Genomic DNA, 16,653 nt, shown 5'->3' with positions numbered 1-16,653 from the left:
CGACTTGGACATGTAGTTTGAGTATACACTCAAAGCGACTTGGTCACGTGTTGAGTGTGTACACTCAAACGGCGTGGACACGCTTACTCAAAGCGATTCCAAACGCACTCAAAGCGATTTCAATTGAATTAGAAAAATTGAAATCCGATTTAAAAAATTGGGTTAGAAACAACACAATTACATCAATAAAACTACATGCACTCTGCACTCTTTATCTGTTATGACATAGTATCTTTATAACCAAGTTAAACCATGTAATCAAACATGCTACATGTAATCAAACATGCTAAAATCTAAAATAATAATTTGTTTTATATCTAAACTTGTTATTATTATTATTTTTTCAATTGTTAATCATAAACTAGTTTGGGGTTTGGAGTTCAGAGTTCAGGGTTTAGAAATTTCGTGACATAGTATCTTTATAATCAAGTTAAAACATGCAATCAAACATGCTACATATAATCAAACATGCTATAAAATCTAAAATAATAATTTGTTTTATATCTAAACTCGTTATTATTATTATTTTTTCAATTGTGAATCATAAAGTAGTTTGGGGTTTGGAGTTCAGAGTTCAGGGTTTAGAAATTGCGTACCAACATATTTCACTTAATTATTTGAAATAATAATTTGTTTTATATCTAAACTTGTTATTTTTTATTTTATTTTTAAAATTGTGAATCATAAACTAGGTTGAGATTTAGGGTTTAGGGTTTAGAGTTGTTTACAAATTTCGTGCTAACATATTTTACTTAATTATTCAAAATAATAATTTGTTTTATTTATAAACTTATTATATTTTATTTTCTTTTTCAAATTTTGAATCATAAACTAGTTTGGGGGTTTGGGGTTTGGGTTTAGGGTTTAGGGTTTACAAATTTAATGCCGACATAAAAAAAAAATTTAATTTCAAACATATTTCACTCAATTATCCAAATCTAAAATAATAATTTGTTTTATATCTAAACTTGTTATTTTCCATTTTTTTTATTCAATTGTAAATAATAAACTAGTTTGGGGGGTTTACAAATATATTTCACTCAATTATTCGAAATATATCAAAATTTCAAATATATATAGAATACTCATTCACTCAGTTTAGAGTTTAGGGTTTACATAGAATACTCAAGTTTCTCTACATACTCAAGTTTCTCTAAATGGAACATGAAGATGAAGAAGAAGTATTTGAGGTAATGTTTGAGGTACAACAACAAATTAGAGAAGAACAACAAATTAGAGAAGGAGAAAATAGAAGATATGTTGAAAGTGAAGAAGTGGAACAAAATGTTGAAGGTCAAGGTGAAGAATTTGAAGATGCGACAAGTCGAGCAAATGAAATGCCGAGAAATCGTCGACGACAAAGTTCAAACCTAAATAATGAGGTAACACTTGATTAAAATGAATACAAAACACTTGATTGATTGAATGAATGAATGAATGGATACAAAATGAATGAATGCAAAACCTGAGCCCAAACGACATGGCTGGGTCGTTTGGGAACACTATCAAATGACATGGTCGTGTAGTTTGAGAACACTACAGAACGACATGGCGGTGTAGTTTGAGAACACTACAGAACGACATGTCCGGGTCGTTTGATTACACTATAGGACTACATGGCTGGGTCGTTTGGTAAAACTATAGAACGACTTCTCCAGGTCGTTTGGGGACACTATAGAACTACATGGCCGGGTCGTTTGGACCCTCTATGAAACTACATGGCTGGGTCGTTTGGACTAAATTTAATTAAAAGTTTTTTTTTGTGACTTTGAAACTAAATGCAAATTGTTTGAGACTCTTGTTTTATTCTTCTATATGTAGAATTCTTTGCCGCGATCCGGGAACCGATCCTCTGCAAACTCGAATGATGTGGATTGTCAACCGATTTTAAGTGATACAACAGAAATTTTTACTACGGAAGAGGTATGATTGAGTAGGCATTGATTTCATTTTTTTTTTTAAATTTTCTAAATATAATTTTATTAGTATATTAATAATAGTTGTTTTTTATGTGTTTAGGTCTTTCATACACGTAGCGAGGCAATCGGTTGGGCAACCGCTAGAGGAAGACAAGTTAATGTTGTTGTGGTCATTGAAAAGTCGGAGTGTGCCAAAGGAAACCGAGTAGCAAGATTGAATTTGGCTTGCGAGTGCTCGGGTGTGTATCGGTCACACAAGAAGGAAGGCGAAGAGAGGGCTAATAAGAGAAGGTCGGGAACCAAGAAATCGGGATGTCCATTTAAGTTAAAAGGTGTTTTCCAACGCGGCACTGTCGATAGTTGGAAAATTGTCATTCTTAATGGTGTTCACAACCATCCATTGGCGAAGACCCTTGAAGGACATGCATTTGCTACTCGACTAACCGTTCCAGAGTTCGAGTATTTGTCAGAGATGAGTAAGTGTGGAATAAAACCTAAACAAATATTGGTGGCCTTTTGTACAGTTTGTTGGGGTGACTTCAACGTGGAAATCTTTCACCGTGTGTCAGGTGCTGCTTCAGTCTGAAATAACAGGCGACTATGAGTGGGCCCTGCATTATTTTAGTAGCTTGCTTGGTGACATAAGCCCATCTGTGATCGTGTCTGACAGGGACTTAGCCCTGATGAGTGCCGCTGACAGAGTTTTCCCTAACGCACACAAGCATCTATGTAGATGGCATATCGCTACGTGCATCCTTTCAAAATGTTACGATATTTTTCCAACTACAGAACTTGTAGAGAAGGCCCAGTTCTCGTGGAACATTGTAGTCAAATCGAAGACAGAGGTTATTTTCCAGCGTAGATGGGATGCTTTGGAAAAATATTACAGGGTTGATTACTCCAATTTTGTTTGTTATTTGCGAGAGACTTGGTTTCCTCACAGGGATCGATTCGTATGTTGTTGGACTGACCAACACATTCACTTTGGGAGTACAACGACCAATAGAGTTGAATGGTCTCATGCTCAGGTGAAGCGTGTACTAGGAAATGCAAACTGTCATGATTTTTTGAGTATGTTTAGCTTAATCCACCCGATTCTAGAGATCCAGATGTCCAAGATTAGAGCTACCTTCGAGAGAAGTATGATTGTAACTCAGCACCACCACCGGATTCCTTTGTTTCGTGAACTCAGAGGCCTTGTCTCATGCAAGTGTTTAGACTTGTTATTTGAAGAAATAGATACCCGCGTAAAGCGTGTTAAAGATGGAGAGATAAGGTGTTGGTGTTATTTTGCGTCACGAGCCATGGACGCCATGTGCTCATGAATTAATTGAGTTTGAAGAGCAAGAGCGGTCCATCCCTTTGACTGCTATCGACCCCTTTTGGAAAACATTGTCTGCTTCTCCCAATATGTCAGTGGGTGTTGGTCCCGATGTTGCACATTCGATGGACTTGTTCATGAATAGGTTTGCAATGGTTTCTGAAGAAGAGCAGAGGGTTATGATTATGAAGCTTATGGAGATTGCCGTACCAGAAAGTACATGGCTAGTACCGCCTTGTGAGGAAGCAAAAACCAAAGGTCGGCCGAAAGGTAGCTGCAGTAGAAAGCTTCAAACTGGAGATGATAACTCTTCAAAGCGAGATCCATCTCATTTTGAACATTTTCAACATGACCATGAAGAGTGGGTCTCGTCACAACCAAACACTATGCCCACCCAAAACACCCACACTACACCAAGAAAGAAGTCTTCTCCAAAACTACCAACCCAAAACATCCACACCACACCAACAAATAAGCTTTCTCCAAAAACACCAAAAACAACCACACCAAGAAATAAACCTTCTCCCAAAACACCAAAAACAACCACACCACGAAATAAGCCTTCTCCAAAAACAGTCACACCACGAAATGTGAGAGATGGCTTAGACTTTGGAAAGACGAGGGGTCCTAAGGATTACAGGTTGGATATTCCTGAAGAAATGCATAAATACATTGTTAGAGTCCATGACCCGTTGGCGATGGCAAGCTGCGGTTATAGAGCTTTCTGCATTGCATTAGGAAGAAGTCAAGAAGAATGGCCATGATGAGAAGGGAGTTATGCGAAGAGCTTATCGACAACCTCTCCCTTTATTGTACTTTGTACAATCAAAGTGAGGTTTTTATTCGATGAAGGAAATCCTACATGAAGAAGGTTACGCACCCTTAAATAAGGGGATGAACATGCCTTTTGCTGGATACTTATTTGCTTCAAGATTTAATATTGTCCTTATGCATTTAGGAGCTCGTCAGTGCTTCCTTCTCATGCCGCTGAGAACCCAAGCAAATCCTGAGAGAGTGACTCAAGTGTTGGGTAGGTATTACATGTTGGTGGAAATCATTTTGTCAATGTTGAACTTGTTGAAGATTGTCCGGTTCCTCCAGTAATGCGCCAATGGCTTAGAGCTCGATATGATATTGCTAACAGTTGGAATTTGGCCTTGACAGCAAGGCAATTGCAATTTATGACATTGAACATTCCCAATTTAATATGGGAAAAGGAGCTCGTTGAAGACCCAACAGTACATGTTATCGACTAAGTTGTTTGTATGTTGTCAATATGATATTTTGGTGTAATTTGGAACAAGTGTAATTTGATTTGATTTTTATGTTATCAATGTTAGGGCTTTTATTTGATTTGATTTGGAAATCGAGTAATCGACTAAGTTGATTCGGACGGCAATCGAGTGATTTTGAAATCGAGCGATCGACTAAGTGATATATTGATGTAATTTGATATTTTGATGTAATTTGGAACAAGTGTAATTTGATTTTATTTTTATGTTATTTGGAAATAATGTTAGGGCTTTTATTTGATTTGATTTGGAAATCGAGTGATCGATTAAGTTGATTCGGACGGCAATCGAGTGATTTGGAAATAGAGCGATCGACTAAGTTGATTCGGACGTCAATCGAGTGATTTTGAAATCGAATGATCGACTAAGTTGATTCGGATGGCAATCGAGTGATCGACTAGTTGATTCGGACGGCAATCGAGTGATTTGAAATAATATTCGTATGTTGTCAATAATGACCGAAACTACACGGTCAAGTCGTTTGGCTTTAATCCCAAATGACCCAGCCACATCGTTTGGGATTAAAGAAAAACGACATGAACAAGTCGTTTGGCCTTTAGACCAAACGATGTGGTCATGTCGTTTGGCCTTTAGACCAAACGATGTGTCCATGTCGTTTGGCCTTTAGACCAAACGATGTGGGTGGGTCGTTTGAGATTAAAAGAGAACGATTTGCCGTGGTCGTTTGGTATAAAGGAAAAACGATCTGCTGAGGTCGTTTGGCCTTTATGCCAAACGATGCGGCTGGGTTGTTTGGAAAAAAAAAATTTCAAAATTCATTTTGTTTTTACAACACTTTCATATTCATCAAATTCCACTTTTCCATTCAAACATCAAATATCAAACACTCTCATTCATCAAATTCATCCATTCATATTTATCAAATTCCACTTTTCCATTCAAACATCAGATATCAAACACTCTCATTCATCAAATTCATCCATTCATATTCATTAAATTCCATTCAAACATTAAACATTATTCATCCATTCAAACATCCAACATTCATGCAAACATCATATCCATCAATTCATTCGAAGTTAACAAAATTACAAACCCTAAACTGAAACAAATTACATCCATCAAACTAAATTACAAAGTTACAAAACCTAAACTGAAACAAATCAACTATAGCGCCCACCAATGTACTTGCACCTAGTCAAGTTGTACGCCTGTTCGAAGGAGGACCTTGCTTCCTCGGCATATCATTCCCAGCCAATTGCGACCTCTCTCTAGCAAACGACTGGTTTCATCGATGACGCCGCTTACGAAAAAAAGGAAAATCAAGATAAGTTACCAATCGAATGCAAAAATCACGGTTAGAGAAAACTCAATTAAAAATCACAATACTTACAATCGGTGAACGGTTAGGCGGTGTCTCGGGGAGGGATGAATAGGAAGAAGCTCGGGGTTCACCAAAACTACATGATAATTCCTCGCGATACCAAGTCATGTAGTTTTGATGACACTCCCATGGATAAGGCGAAATAGGTCCTCGGTTGCAGAGTTGGATCACGTGATTCGCGCCACGACTCGATAAAAAGTGGCCCAATATTGGTCCAAATTTCACCCCATACCAGCGTCCGCCCGCGGTTCTTGTTCTCCAATTTGGTATTGGAGGATCTTTAGGTATAAGTTGCACGTGACCCTAACCGACGCACCACCTTTGCGACGTAAAAAGCTCGACAATGTTGAAAAACATAGCAATCCCTCAAAAATGCAATGTCATCGATCGGGTTTGTATCTCGATATTTTTGTAGGGATGCCAAACAACCTGAAACAAAATCAAATGTGTCATTAACAACTCTAATGATCAATTACTAAAAAATAAATATAAACAAACTTAAATACCAAATTATCATTGAATTTAATACTTACATTGAACTCATTCAAATCATCAATTATCGCTCGATAAAACTGCAATGCATACGTTGTGTCGTAATAGTGTGGAGCGACTGGGATGTGTCTATGAGCACGCGGCTGAGACGAGATATAGTTGAAGTTTGGGACTGTCATGAATACCGGAAAATACTCATAGATCCATGCCTAGATATACATAAATAGTTAACATATTGATAGAGTAATAAAATTAACATTAAAAAAAATAAACTCTAAAATACTCAAGTTTTACCTGTAGAAGAGTCATATAGTCTGTAACCCCTTTCACCTTCGCACATGTGGCAGCCCCGAGACCTCTATATAAAAACGCCAAAATTGCTGCACCCCATGCATACTCTTCTATCTCACTGAATTTCAACAACGGCCTCAGATAACATATAGGCACTCCAGTCCCAGACTTGTCAGTAAAAACGGCACATCCAAAGAAAAACAGAATAAAAGCTCTAAACGGTCCGTTGAACATCCGGAAACTTCGAGGCCTTCTCTACCACATTCAAAAGCGTCACATATAGGGCTATCATGAACCTTGTTCGCAAAATGCTTCCGGATGAATTCTAGCCTTACTTTTGAAGTGAACCTGCTAGCTTCCATCTCCGCCCTAATCAAATCAATAGGGAGCCCCATACCAAGATGTAAGAGATTTATCGATTGTTGTAAGTTCAGCTCACTATCCCCTTGCACCGCTCTTCCTCTAACTGTGACTCTACAGATTTGGACAACATCGTCCAAAGTCACAGTCATCTCCCCAACTGGCATATGGAAGGTGTTGGTCTCCGGATGCCATCTCTCCACAAACGCAGAGATCAATGGTGGATCCATATGCTCGTGATAACCTTCCACGAGATCAAACAACCCGATCCTTCTGGCTGCGCACGGCAAATCTCTGGGAGACCTTTCACATTCATTTTGAAATTCCATTGGGATAACTTTGCTAAGTGTGAAACACACTTCAACGCCCTCCGATCCTCCTGAAACAACCGAGCACGATTATTAGATATATATGAACGAAACAAAAGATTTTGTAAAAGAAAATCAAAGTACACAAGAAAAACAAAATACTACCCCTTCTCTCCCAAACATCATGGCGACATACATGCACCTCATAGTCATACAACAACTCGACTTATACGGGCCTCCCCATACACACCTCTTTGAAACTCCAAATCATCATTGGATTTTCTTATGAAATCCAATACCGGAGGTGCTTCTTCCACTGGTGGTACGTCTTCTACCACATATTCTTCAACATCATCATCCTGCTTATCCTCCTCCTCACTCTCCTCACTCTCCTCTTCTACTATACTCTTCCCTTTGTCCATATTTACATTAGTATCACTATCTACACTATCTTCACTAAACGAATCAACCTCAGGAACCTCTTTTTCCAAATGGTCCCCTTTACGCGCTGATGCCGTTAAGCCATCTGCTCTATGTCTTTTTCTTCCAACTGTGTCACCGCTAGAGGAACCGCCACCAAACAATTTCTTAACACCCTTGAATGTAGTTTTCGCTACATTCTTCACATTCTTTGATCGAGGACCCATCGCTACAAAGAAAAATAAAACAAGTATTAGTAAACCATATTTAAATAAACAATGTACAAAGAAAACTACTAGAAAAAAGAGATCATCCCAGTCGTAAAACTAATATACTTATAAGCTTGCTATGATAACTCCAAGTATATATGAAGAAATAGAATGAGACGTTACACTATCCAAATTCTATCGAATTTTAGGCAGAGTTTCCTTTGTTTAGTCAACATTTCGTATACTTAAACCTGTCATAACCTGGAAATCAATAATGACATCCTTCCAAAAACCATATGTACATAACACCCTATAAAATATTCAACCCACAATACAATTTCTTAGTGCCTGGTACTAGTAGAACTAAAAGTTTTTGAATCTATCCAGCGTTCTTTTCATGATCCTAAACTTTACATAAACTGGTACCTGGTACTAGTAGATATAAAAGTTTTTGAATCTAGATTCTAAATCTTAAGCTAGATGTAGACCACGTCATTTAGATATGGTCCGTAGACATGGAGAGAAGTGAGAACTCACCCCTTCTTATAGTAAGATATTCACTATAAACTAAAAGGAACATTGCATATTTTTCTCCAGATACTAAGTATAGATAGTAGTTGTGGTATCGAAAAGCACATAATCTGATATCTAAAGTACCTTTGTGAAAGTCTTTGAGAAAGTCCAACACACTCGGTGAGTGTGGTGTGTGCCAGAGAATTTATAACCCGCAGAGGGTAATAATAATAAAAGAATAGTTTCAATAACAATATCGAATAAAAGTTAGAGTCGCGGGGACAACGAGAAAGTATCGTGACAAAAGACTAACAACTAAAGTTAATCAAGCTTTTTCTACTCTAAATGCGAGATCCAAGTACAAAGGGAAGTTTAAAGGGAAAATGTTGATATCTTCAAAACTTGAAATTTTGGCCAATTTCCGGTGATAAACAAGGAATCAATGAAACAGGAAGTAATTAACAAGGAATCAATGAAACAGAAAGCAATGAAAACTTGTGAGAACACAAAAACCATAAAAATAACAAACCAAGAAAAACGAATAAATAAATAAGTGTAGAGAAAGCAAATGATACAGGTGTAGAGAAAGCAAATCATCCCCCACCGTGCGTTCTACATGTCCTTATTACTGTTTGCAACATGACATTTATCAAAAAAACAAAAAAACAAAGTTACATGTACCAAAATAAACACTCATAACTATATGATTACCCTACCACAATGGCTTGCAAAAAAAAAATATATATATATTCTATTTGAAGCACTGGAGCATCATATTCTAAAGAGTCCTATTATCAAACGAGTTGAGAATACCCTCTGGATTGATAAACCTGCTACCTCAACTTCTCCCACTGTTTCTGATTCACAGCCATGGTTCTTTTTTTATATTGAGTAGTTAGAATTTTAGACAAGTCAGAGATTTACATTATCTGTTGAAAAGTAAATAACTTGATAGTTGACTGTTTTCGTTATTATTACGCACAACAATCATGCAAACAATTATAAAATCTTGTAAATGAAGTGGGACAAGAAAGTGATATAAAGAAAGTATAGCGAAGAATGTAAAACCTCAAAAGAGAAAGCACCTACACAAATCATGCAGGTTAAAAACTACTCAGCAAAATGAAAGTGAATAGGCAGAACTGAGTGAAACACAACAACACAAACATAGCAACGAAAGTGAAATAGTCAATGATTTAATAGAAAGAGAGATAAAACTAAGGGTGCTACACTACTACCTAATGTTTTCTATAGCTAGCATCAAGGACCACACCAAAACTCAAACTGTGCATAACACTCAAACATTAAGGTGATGTGAACGACCTGAGGTCATCACCTTTTGAATTGTTGCTACAATAACCTTCAACGACTCGACCTGTATTGAATATTTCAAAACATGAAAGCGACCTTAAATCTAACCAATGATGAAATGGATCAATACACTTGGGTGAACCGTGAGTGATCTAACCAAGAGAGGGTTCTCTACTTTATATTCCTAAGTCCATTACAGATTATAAAGAGAACAATTAGTCAATAGGCTCTTTGCTCGTATCATAAAATATGCTTTACTAACTCATCCGAGTAACATATGAGCAAACCAATTATACTGTGATTCTTCGACCTACCATACTGTCATTCTCTATCTCAGGGGATAGAACCGAAAATGAGATGATCCCCCCGTTAACTTCAAGTAGGAGGTGTATTTCTAACTCTCTTCTTGAGACACCTAGCTAGTAGCTTGATCTTCTATCCTGATCAAAACTATAAGCCGCCTTATGTAAACACCAAGTAGGAGGTATATTGGCCACTTTACCAAGTGACACTTGAATTAAGCCAAACCATAAAACAAATTCAATCTTTCAAAATCAAGAAAGAAACAGAGTATCTGAACTCAATCTTTCAGGCATCGCAATACCATTAAAAACTCTCACCGAATCCCAAACACACCCACAACTTGCATACATACTCGCAACTCGCAACTTGCATACACACCCACAACTCGCAATACATACTCACAAGTGCATTTTCAACTAAGAACATGAACATGAACATGAACAACTCAAGATATATACCAAGAACTTAACAGACTAAGAACTCAAGATTTTTTGATAGTTCCAAACATACTAATCTAAAAAAGAAACACACAAAACACAAAAACAAACATGATTTCGAGTCTGTTGTAGATGCTCAGGAAATTCAAAATCACTAAAATATTGTGATCAAAATTCAAAAAGGCTACCTCAGAGGGCTAACAATGGCAGCTGGAGAATTAGGGAACCAAGTCAAAACAAGCGACGACAATCGGCAGTGTTGTAGATGCTTTCTCGGAAATTCAATACTCCATTGACAGCCAATTCGTCTACCCAATTTTCAATATGTGTCTACCCAATTTTCGATTAGATTCGATTAGATTGAAAACCGATCTAATTTGGTTAGATTGAAAACCGATCCTGTATGTGTCTACCCAACGAACGAATCGAATCTAGTTTTCAATGACAACTTTCAACTTTCAATTTGGGGTTTTTTAACGGTGAGAAACTCGAATTGTTGGAGATTTGTGGTAATTCAATCGGCACACTTTCGAAGGTTTGCACACCTAATTGAAGTTCGAATTTGGAGTTTTTTGTTAGGGTTTGAAGGGTTTTTGAAAGAGATGGCCGGTAAAGATAGGTTTTTCCGGTTTCAATTTGGGGGGTATTGGGCTTTGTTGTTTGGACTTGGGCTGGAGGCTGCCCGATGTAATTTGAGTGGCGCCCAATACAGCACCCTTAAGATATAGATATAGATTGGGACGGTGGACCGACAAGTGACTACTCAATAGGAGTTCAGTTTTGGTTAATCAAGAAACTCAAATCATTCCAAGCAATTATGTTACATTTGTTACCAACTAAGCAATTGATTAATTTAATCTACAATTTCGACTCAAATTTAAACTCACGAAGTCATCATCAACAAATACTACTATGTGAAACTCCACACTTTCATCTCTCTAGAACGGATTTGCCAGCCTATTCTCAACATGTTATAGAATCATATATATAATAAACATTTTAGTTCAACTAGTTGGATACTTTGATCAGAACAAATTTGTAGACAGGCAACTGTTTGCTGTCAAAAAAATATAGTGCCCCCCGAAAAATTTGTTTTTCTACCCAAAAATTGATTACACCAATGAAAGTTAATGTTTGTAGACAAGCCTGTCACAAATTCGCTCTCTACTTTGATTCGTCCTAGGAATTGAAGATGATGATTCTTTCAATTCGTTACATTGAAGAACAAGTAACTTTACGTAGTTTCCTTTTTCTCGGTAACAACTAGAATCTCGTATGATTTTTGGATGCAGGGGAAGGGCTTCGATTTAATTAGCAAATTATTTGTGTGGGACATGGGAGTCCTAAAATACTTGAAGGTGATTGATTGGATAGCTGGACAGCTTCCTTTCGGGACAGCAAAACTGTACCCCTACTAATAGAGAATGCAGCACGGACGGACATGAAGACATATTCCTCGTATTGTCCTCAGATTTCTAGAATTGAAGGTACCATGAATAAGAAAAGTTGCCATATTGACTGCCTAAAGTCGATCGATCAGGTCATTAAGTGCACAGTTTGATGCCTTTCTCTCAACTCTCATTCTAAAAGTAATGTAGCGGTCATACTCTTAAAAAAACTGTTAAGGGGGACCTGATGCATGATTGATGTCAATAAGGAAGGACTGTGCGCATATTCTGAGGAAGCGGAGTTTTTGGAGCTTGAACAATAGGAATTGTAGGAATATATTCTTCAACATTCTCTGGGAATGACAACCTGTATTGTGCTACATTCTTAGACTACGTCTGGTACCAGGTTTTGTTAGTTAGAAGGAACCTGTTATATCCTCTGCAACCAGTTATGCTTTGATGATATCACCAAAAGACAAGCTCTTCCAGTGTAGTATGTCAAATTTTAAAACTCCAAATGAACCAATGTTTTACTTAAACTGCTCAGCAAAGGAGCTTTAAGACAAGGTATGTCATATTATCATATTAAATTTTCCCAATCAAGTCCCCAACATATGACAGGTTCAGTGTGAAAAACAAAGTACATTCTAGTTAAGAAGTTAGTAATGCTTTTCGCTGGTGACAATACGGTAATGTATAAGAGTTCTCTTACGTGGAAAAGCAATTTATGAGTATTATTTAGGCTAAATTATTGGTAATGTTTCTGTCAATGAGATCCTAGATTTATATACAAAAAATAATTAACAGACACAATTCCTACTTCAATAATCTAATATTATAAATAAATTATGGCGACATTGATTGCATATTTGCATTTTATCGAAAACCAAAACTCACAGCACCATTGGAGTTTTGAGTAAGGTCCTTAGCTTTCACAAGATTTTCCCCAATTTATAGTTGATCTTGCCAACGCATCCATTGGATCAATACATCTCTTTGGAAGAAGATCGTTTCGGGGAAAAAGATCAAGCATATCATCAGAAGCAAGTATTACAGTCTCGACATCCCTCACCAGAAGAACTTGAAGCGCAATTCTGAAGAGATTTTTAGCACCTTTTATGTCCTCTCTATTCAAAGCTTCCATTGCAGGTATTACTGTGTGCTCCATTGTTGCTTTGTCCGGCAACACAACCTCAAATCCCTGTACACTATTAGGTTAGAGAACTGACGAGTATGACTGAGATAATAATTTTGTTCTAATTTTGAAGTGTTAAAAACAACGCCATACTATTAATGGAAAATGAATTAAATTACTCAACATTGTTAGATGCAAAAGCTTTGAGGAACTGAAAGATCAATTAACAATTATGTAGACTTCATCTATTAAGCAACTAACAAACAAATATTTAAGCATGCTGCATGCCTATGCTAGTATGCTTGTCAGAAGTCTTGTTGTCAAACCCCAACAGGACAGTGCTGAAACCAAATATTATAGTGAAAGAGAGCCTTAAATAATGCAGAGTGTCTTCAGCTTGACATGCACCTCTTGCATTACTCTGTTCTAAGCCATTTCCCTGTTAAACTCTGTTCTAATGTTGTTTGCTGTATTGTGATATAGTACTCTTCAGCCTGAGATATATCTTATGCATTATTTACAGAAGCTAAGCTTTAGCGAAGCATGACAAAGGTAATAAAACATTAAAGAGTATTTATCAGTTCCCCAGTTGATTCCCTTTACCTTTGGTTGCCAACATATATCTATTTCAAATGCATTCAACTCTTTTACTAAGACGTAACGAACTTATGGCCAAAACACCTTTCCATGCATCAATTAGTAATTACTTACCATAATTTCTGAAACTAGAACTCTCTACAAATGCCCTTGGTCTCCATAAATTAAGAATTTCACATACATTGCTCAGAACTCAAATCTGTGTACAGCTAATTCAACTCTAATGCTATGAGGATGAGAAGGCAGATTGTAGCACTTCTTGAGGTACATAATGAATATGGTGCAGGGATTATAAAGAGGATAAAGACACAGTCGCTTGATAAAAGGATCCAATTGCAACAACAGACCCATTAAAGCAGAAAACCTAACAAGAGCTTCGAGTGAACGGAGAGTTTGGAGTCTTTCAGAAACAAAAAAGGATAATCCTTAAGTATACAAGAAAGACAACAAGATTTCATCAGAAAGAAACAGATCTATCTATTCATTACTAAATTCAATATATGTGTAATATGTAGGTAATAGAAGTCCTAACTTTGAGTTAGAGCTCTTTAAATGTCTAAAGTCTAAATGCTACAGCTAAATGATGATGCCAAGTACTCAAAGCAGTTTCAAAACATAAAGTTTTCCCACCAAGACGAACTGTAACTACAGGCGGACAAAATTTATAATCTAAGCTACCTCATTTTGGAGTTTTTCTTGATAAAATCCAGCTTTTAGAGTTACATGCCCAGCAAGCACCCCAATACTCAGGCTGCCCCCAGCCTCAAGTGTTTTCAAATTTGCTTCTTTGAGCTCTTTGGCAACACACTCACCCACATGAAGGAAAGGCAAAGAGCACCCCTTGGAGATCTCGTCATGCCAGACATGTGAGATATTACAGGGCATAACAATGCAACGAGCACCTGCTTCCTCAAGAAAAGTCACCTTCCTCCTCAAATTTTCCAAAATTGGAGTAGGATCCAATTGGGTATGAGATTGTTTTGTATTGAGAATAGAAAATGAACTCCTTTCATGGAACAAAAGTTTCTCACTTAACAGTGGATCACTGCAGACAACAAAAGGAAGAGTTTCTTCTCCATTTGAAGTCCATCTCAAAAGCTTCTCCAAGAAATTCAAAGTTGAAACTGCGGATACACCTCCAATGATACCAATGGTATTAGCACCCCCGAGGAGACTAGTTTTCTGACTGTTACGCAAAGCTGAACATGAAATACGACATTTCTTATAAACAGGAGAATCACCACTTCCAGTATTGGTTTGCCTGAGATGTGAAGATAGCTGTATCGAAAATGTTGGTTTTAGACTGACTTCATAAGCTACTGTATACTTAGTTGTGCAACCTAGAAATTGAGATGGGCAAATCAAAGTTTGTAAAGACATTCTTGTACTTGCTTCAAACATACTTATCTAAAGAATCCATATCTAAAACTCTCCAATTTAATAAACCTAAGAATCCCCAACACAGCCGCAGAGTCAGTAAATCTCTATGAGTGCCTCTATATTTCAGTTCTCATACGAACAAAGCCTGCTACCAACAAGAAAAACTCCACATCATATGTTTCCTATATCTCAACACTTCCAACTCTAAAAACCATGAAGTATGGTTATCGAACCAAAAGCAAGATTTCGATTTTCGAACTAGTTTCCTGTAATGTGTTTTCTAGACTAAACCCAACATCTATCTCTAGAAGAGTAAATCTTAGCCAAAAAACTAGTATTGGAACAGGCTCTCCAAACTTCTATTATGCTAAAACCAGTATATAATTTCCTGGTTATTCTCTTTACTAATACAACTCAAATACAGCAACTGCAGATACTTGGAAGTTGGAATCAGACAACCAACCACCAACATCAGTTATAAAATGATCTTCCAATCATAGAGAAGGAATGCCAAATCCCAAAGGCTTTTATATTCACTCAGCATTTAAAAGATCTTCCAATCATAGAGTAGGAATCTACACTCTAGTGTTTCTACCACACTTTTCTTTTCCCACCAATTTGTTTCTTCTGCATCTACCATCTTACCTAAGCAGATTGTTTTATCTATAAGCCAATAACACTAGTACCATGTTAAAAATAAATTAATAAAGAAAACCGAAAAGAGACAAATATTTCTTACCTGACTTTGCCTGCATAATAAATAATAAATCAGTCCTTGTCTGATTAAGACAGAAGAGTTTGAAACGACTAGGATGGGAGTTGAGATGGGAAATTGGACCCCATCGGCATACACTGTTAGTAATTGTACCCCATCTGTCCTTGTCTGTTACATTATTCTTATCTTCTAATTCTCTTCTCAGTAATTGGACGATAGGAGTACACTGCTGCTACTGATTTTGATGTGTTATTTTATCCATAAATCATCATTATACTTGAAGATTCCACATGAATTCGTCTAGCTATTATTTGCCAATTGGGACTGAAAGATTTCAGAGTGTGACTTGCCTCACAAAACACCGTTTTATCAACGTCTTGATTTTTGCAAGTTCAAAGTCTTGGTTTTTATAAATGCTAAATCTACCGTGCGCGAGATTTACCGAAACTAATGGTGCGCGCGTTTTCTAGCCACACATTTGTGAGGTAGAACCGAACAAACCGGGTGAACAAGTTCAATGCAACAAAAAAGTCACATAAACTAATATTCCGGATAAACAAGTTAATTCAACCAAAAAGTAACAAAAAGTGACATAACATTCGAGTATGAATATCTATCAGTGATTCGAGCGCTAATAATATATACTACCAAACATATAAAACTCTTATTAACATATATTATAAAAAGTGAGATAACTCTATCTGTGATTCAACTACCGAACGTATAAAACTCTAATTGACATATGTTATAAAAAGGGATATAACATTCGAGTATGACATATATAGTGTATTAGTGTCATACCTATCAGTGATTCTAGCGCTAATATATACTACTAAATGTATAAATTGAATGCTTGTCGCATATATTATAAAAAGTGACATAACATTCGAGTATGACATATATAATGTCATATCTAT

At 36.8% G+C, this 16,653-nt stretch overlaps 2 protein-coding genes across 2 annotated transcripts; both read right to left on the bottom strand.

The window, feature by feature from the left end:
* Positions 1 to 6,243: 6,243 nt before the first annotated feature.
* Positions 6,244 to 8,663, bottom strand: LOC147510299 (uncharacterized). Its single transcript, XM_086598080.1, has 5 exons — positions 8,615 to 8,663; positions 7,544 to 7,977; positions 6,664 to 6,915; positions 6,411 to 6,578; positions 6,244 to 6,306 (listed from the first exon to the last, which is right to left on the bottom strand). Exons 2-5 carry the CDS (start codon positions 7,973 to 7,975, stop codon positions 6,244 to 6,246), a joined length of 915 nt encoding a protein of 304 aa, XP_086454206.1. The 5' UTR covers positions 7,976 to 7,977; positions 8,615 to 8,663.
* A 3,954-nt stretch (positions 8,664 to 12,617) lies between these two features.
* On the bottom strand, positions 12,618 to 15,661 carry LOC147510298 (aspartate-glutamate racemase family). The gene is made up of 2 exons (XM_086602308.1): positions 14,320 to 15,661; positions 12,618 to 13,110 (listed from the first exon to the last, which is right to left on the bottom strand). Exons 1-2 carry the CDS (start codon positions 15,040 to 15,042, stop codon positions 12,835 to 12,837), a joined length of 999 nt encoding a protein of 332 aa, XP_086458434.1. The 5' UTR covers positions 15,043 to 15,661; the 3' UTR covers positions 12,618 to 12,834.
* Between the last annotated feature and the right edge of the window lie 992 nt (positions 15,662 to 16,653).

The sequence above is a fragment of the Coptis chinensis genome, chromosome 3, assembly GCF_015680905.1.
Source record: "Coptis chinensis isolate HL-2020 chromosome 3, ASM1568090v1, whole genome shotgun sequence".
NCBI classification, from domain to species: Eukaryota; Viridiplantae; Streptophyta; class Magnoliopsida; order Ranunculales; family Ranunculaceae; genus Coptis; species Coptis chinensis.
Note: the sequence above shows the minus strand (reverse complement) of the source record. Positions and strands in the feature narration are given on the sequence as shown.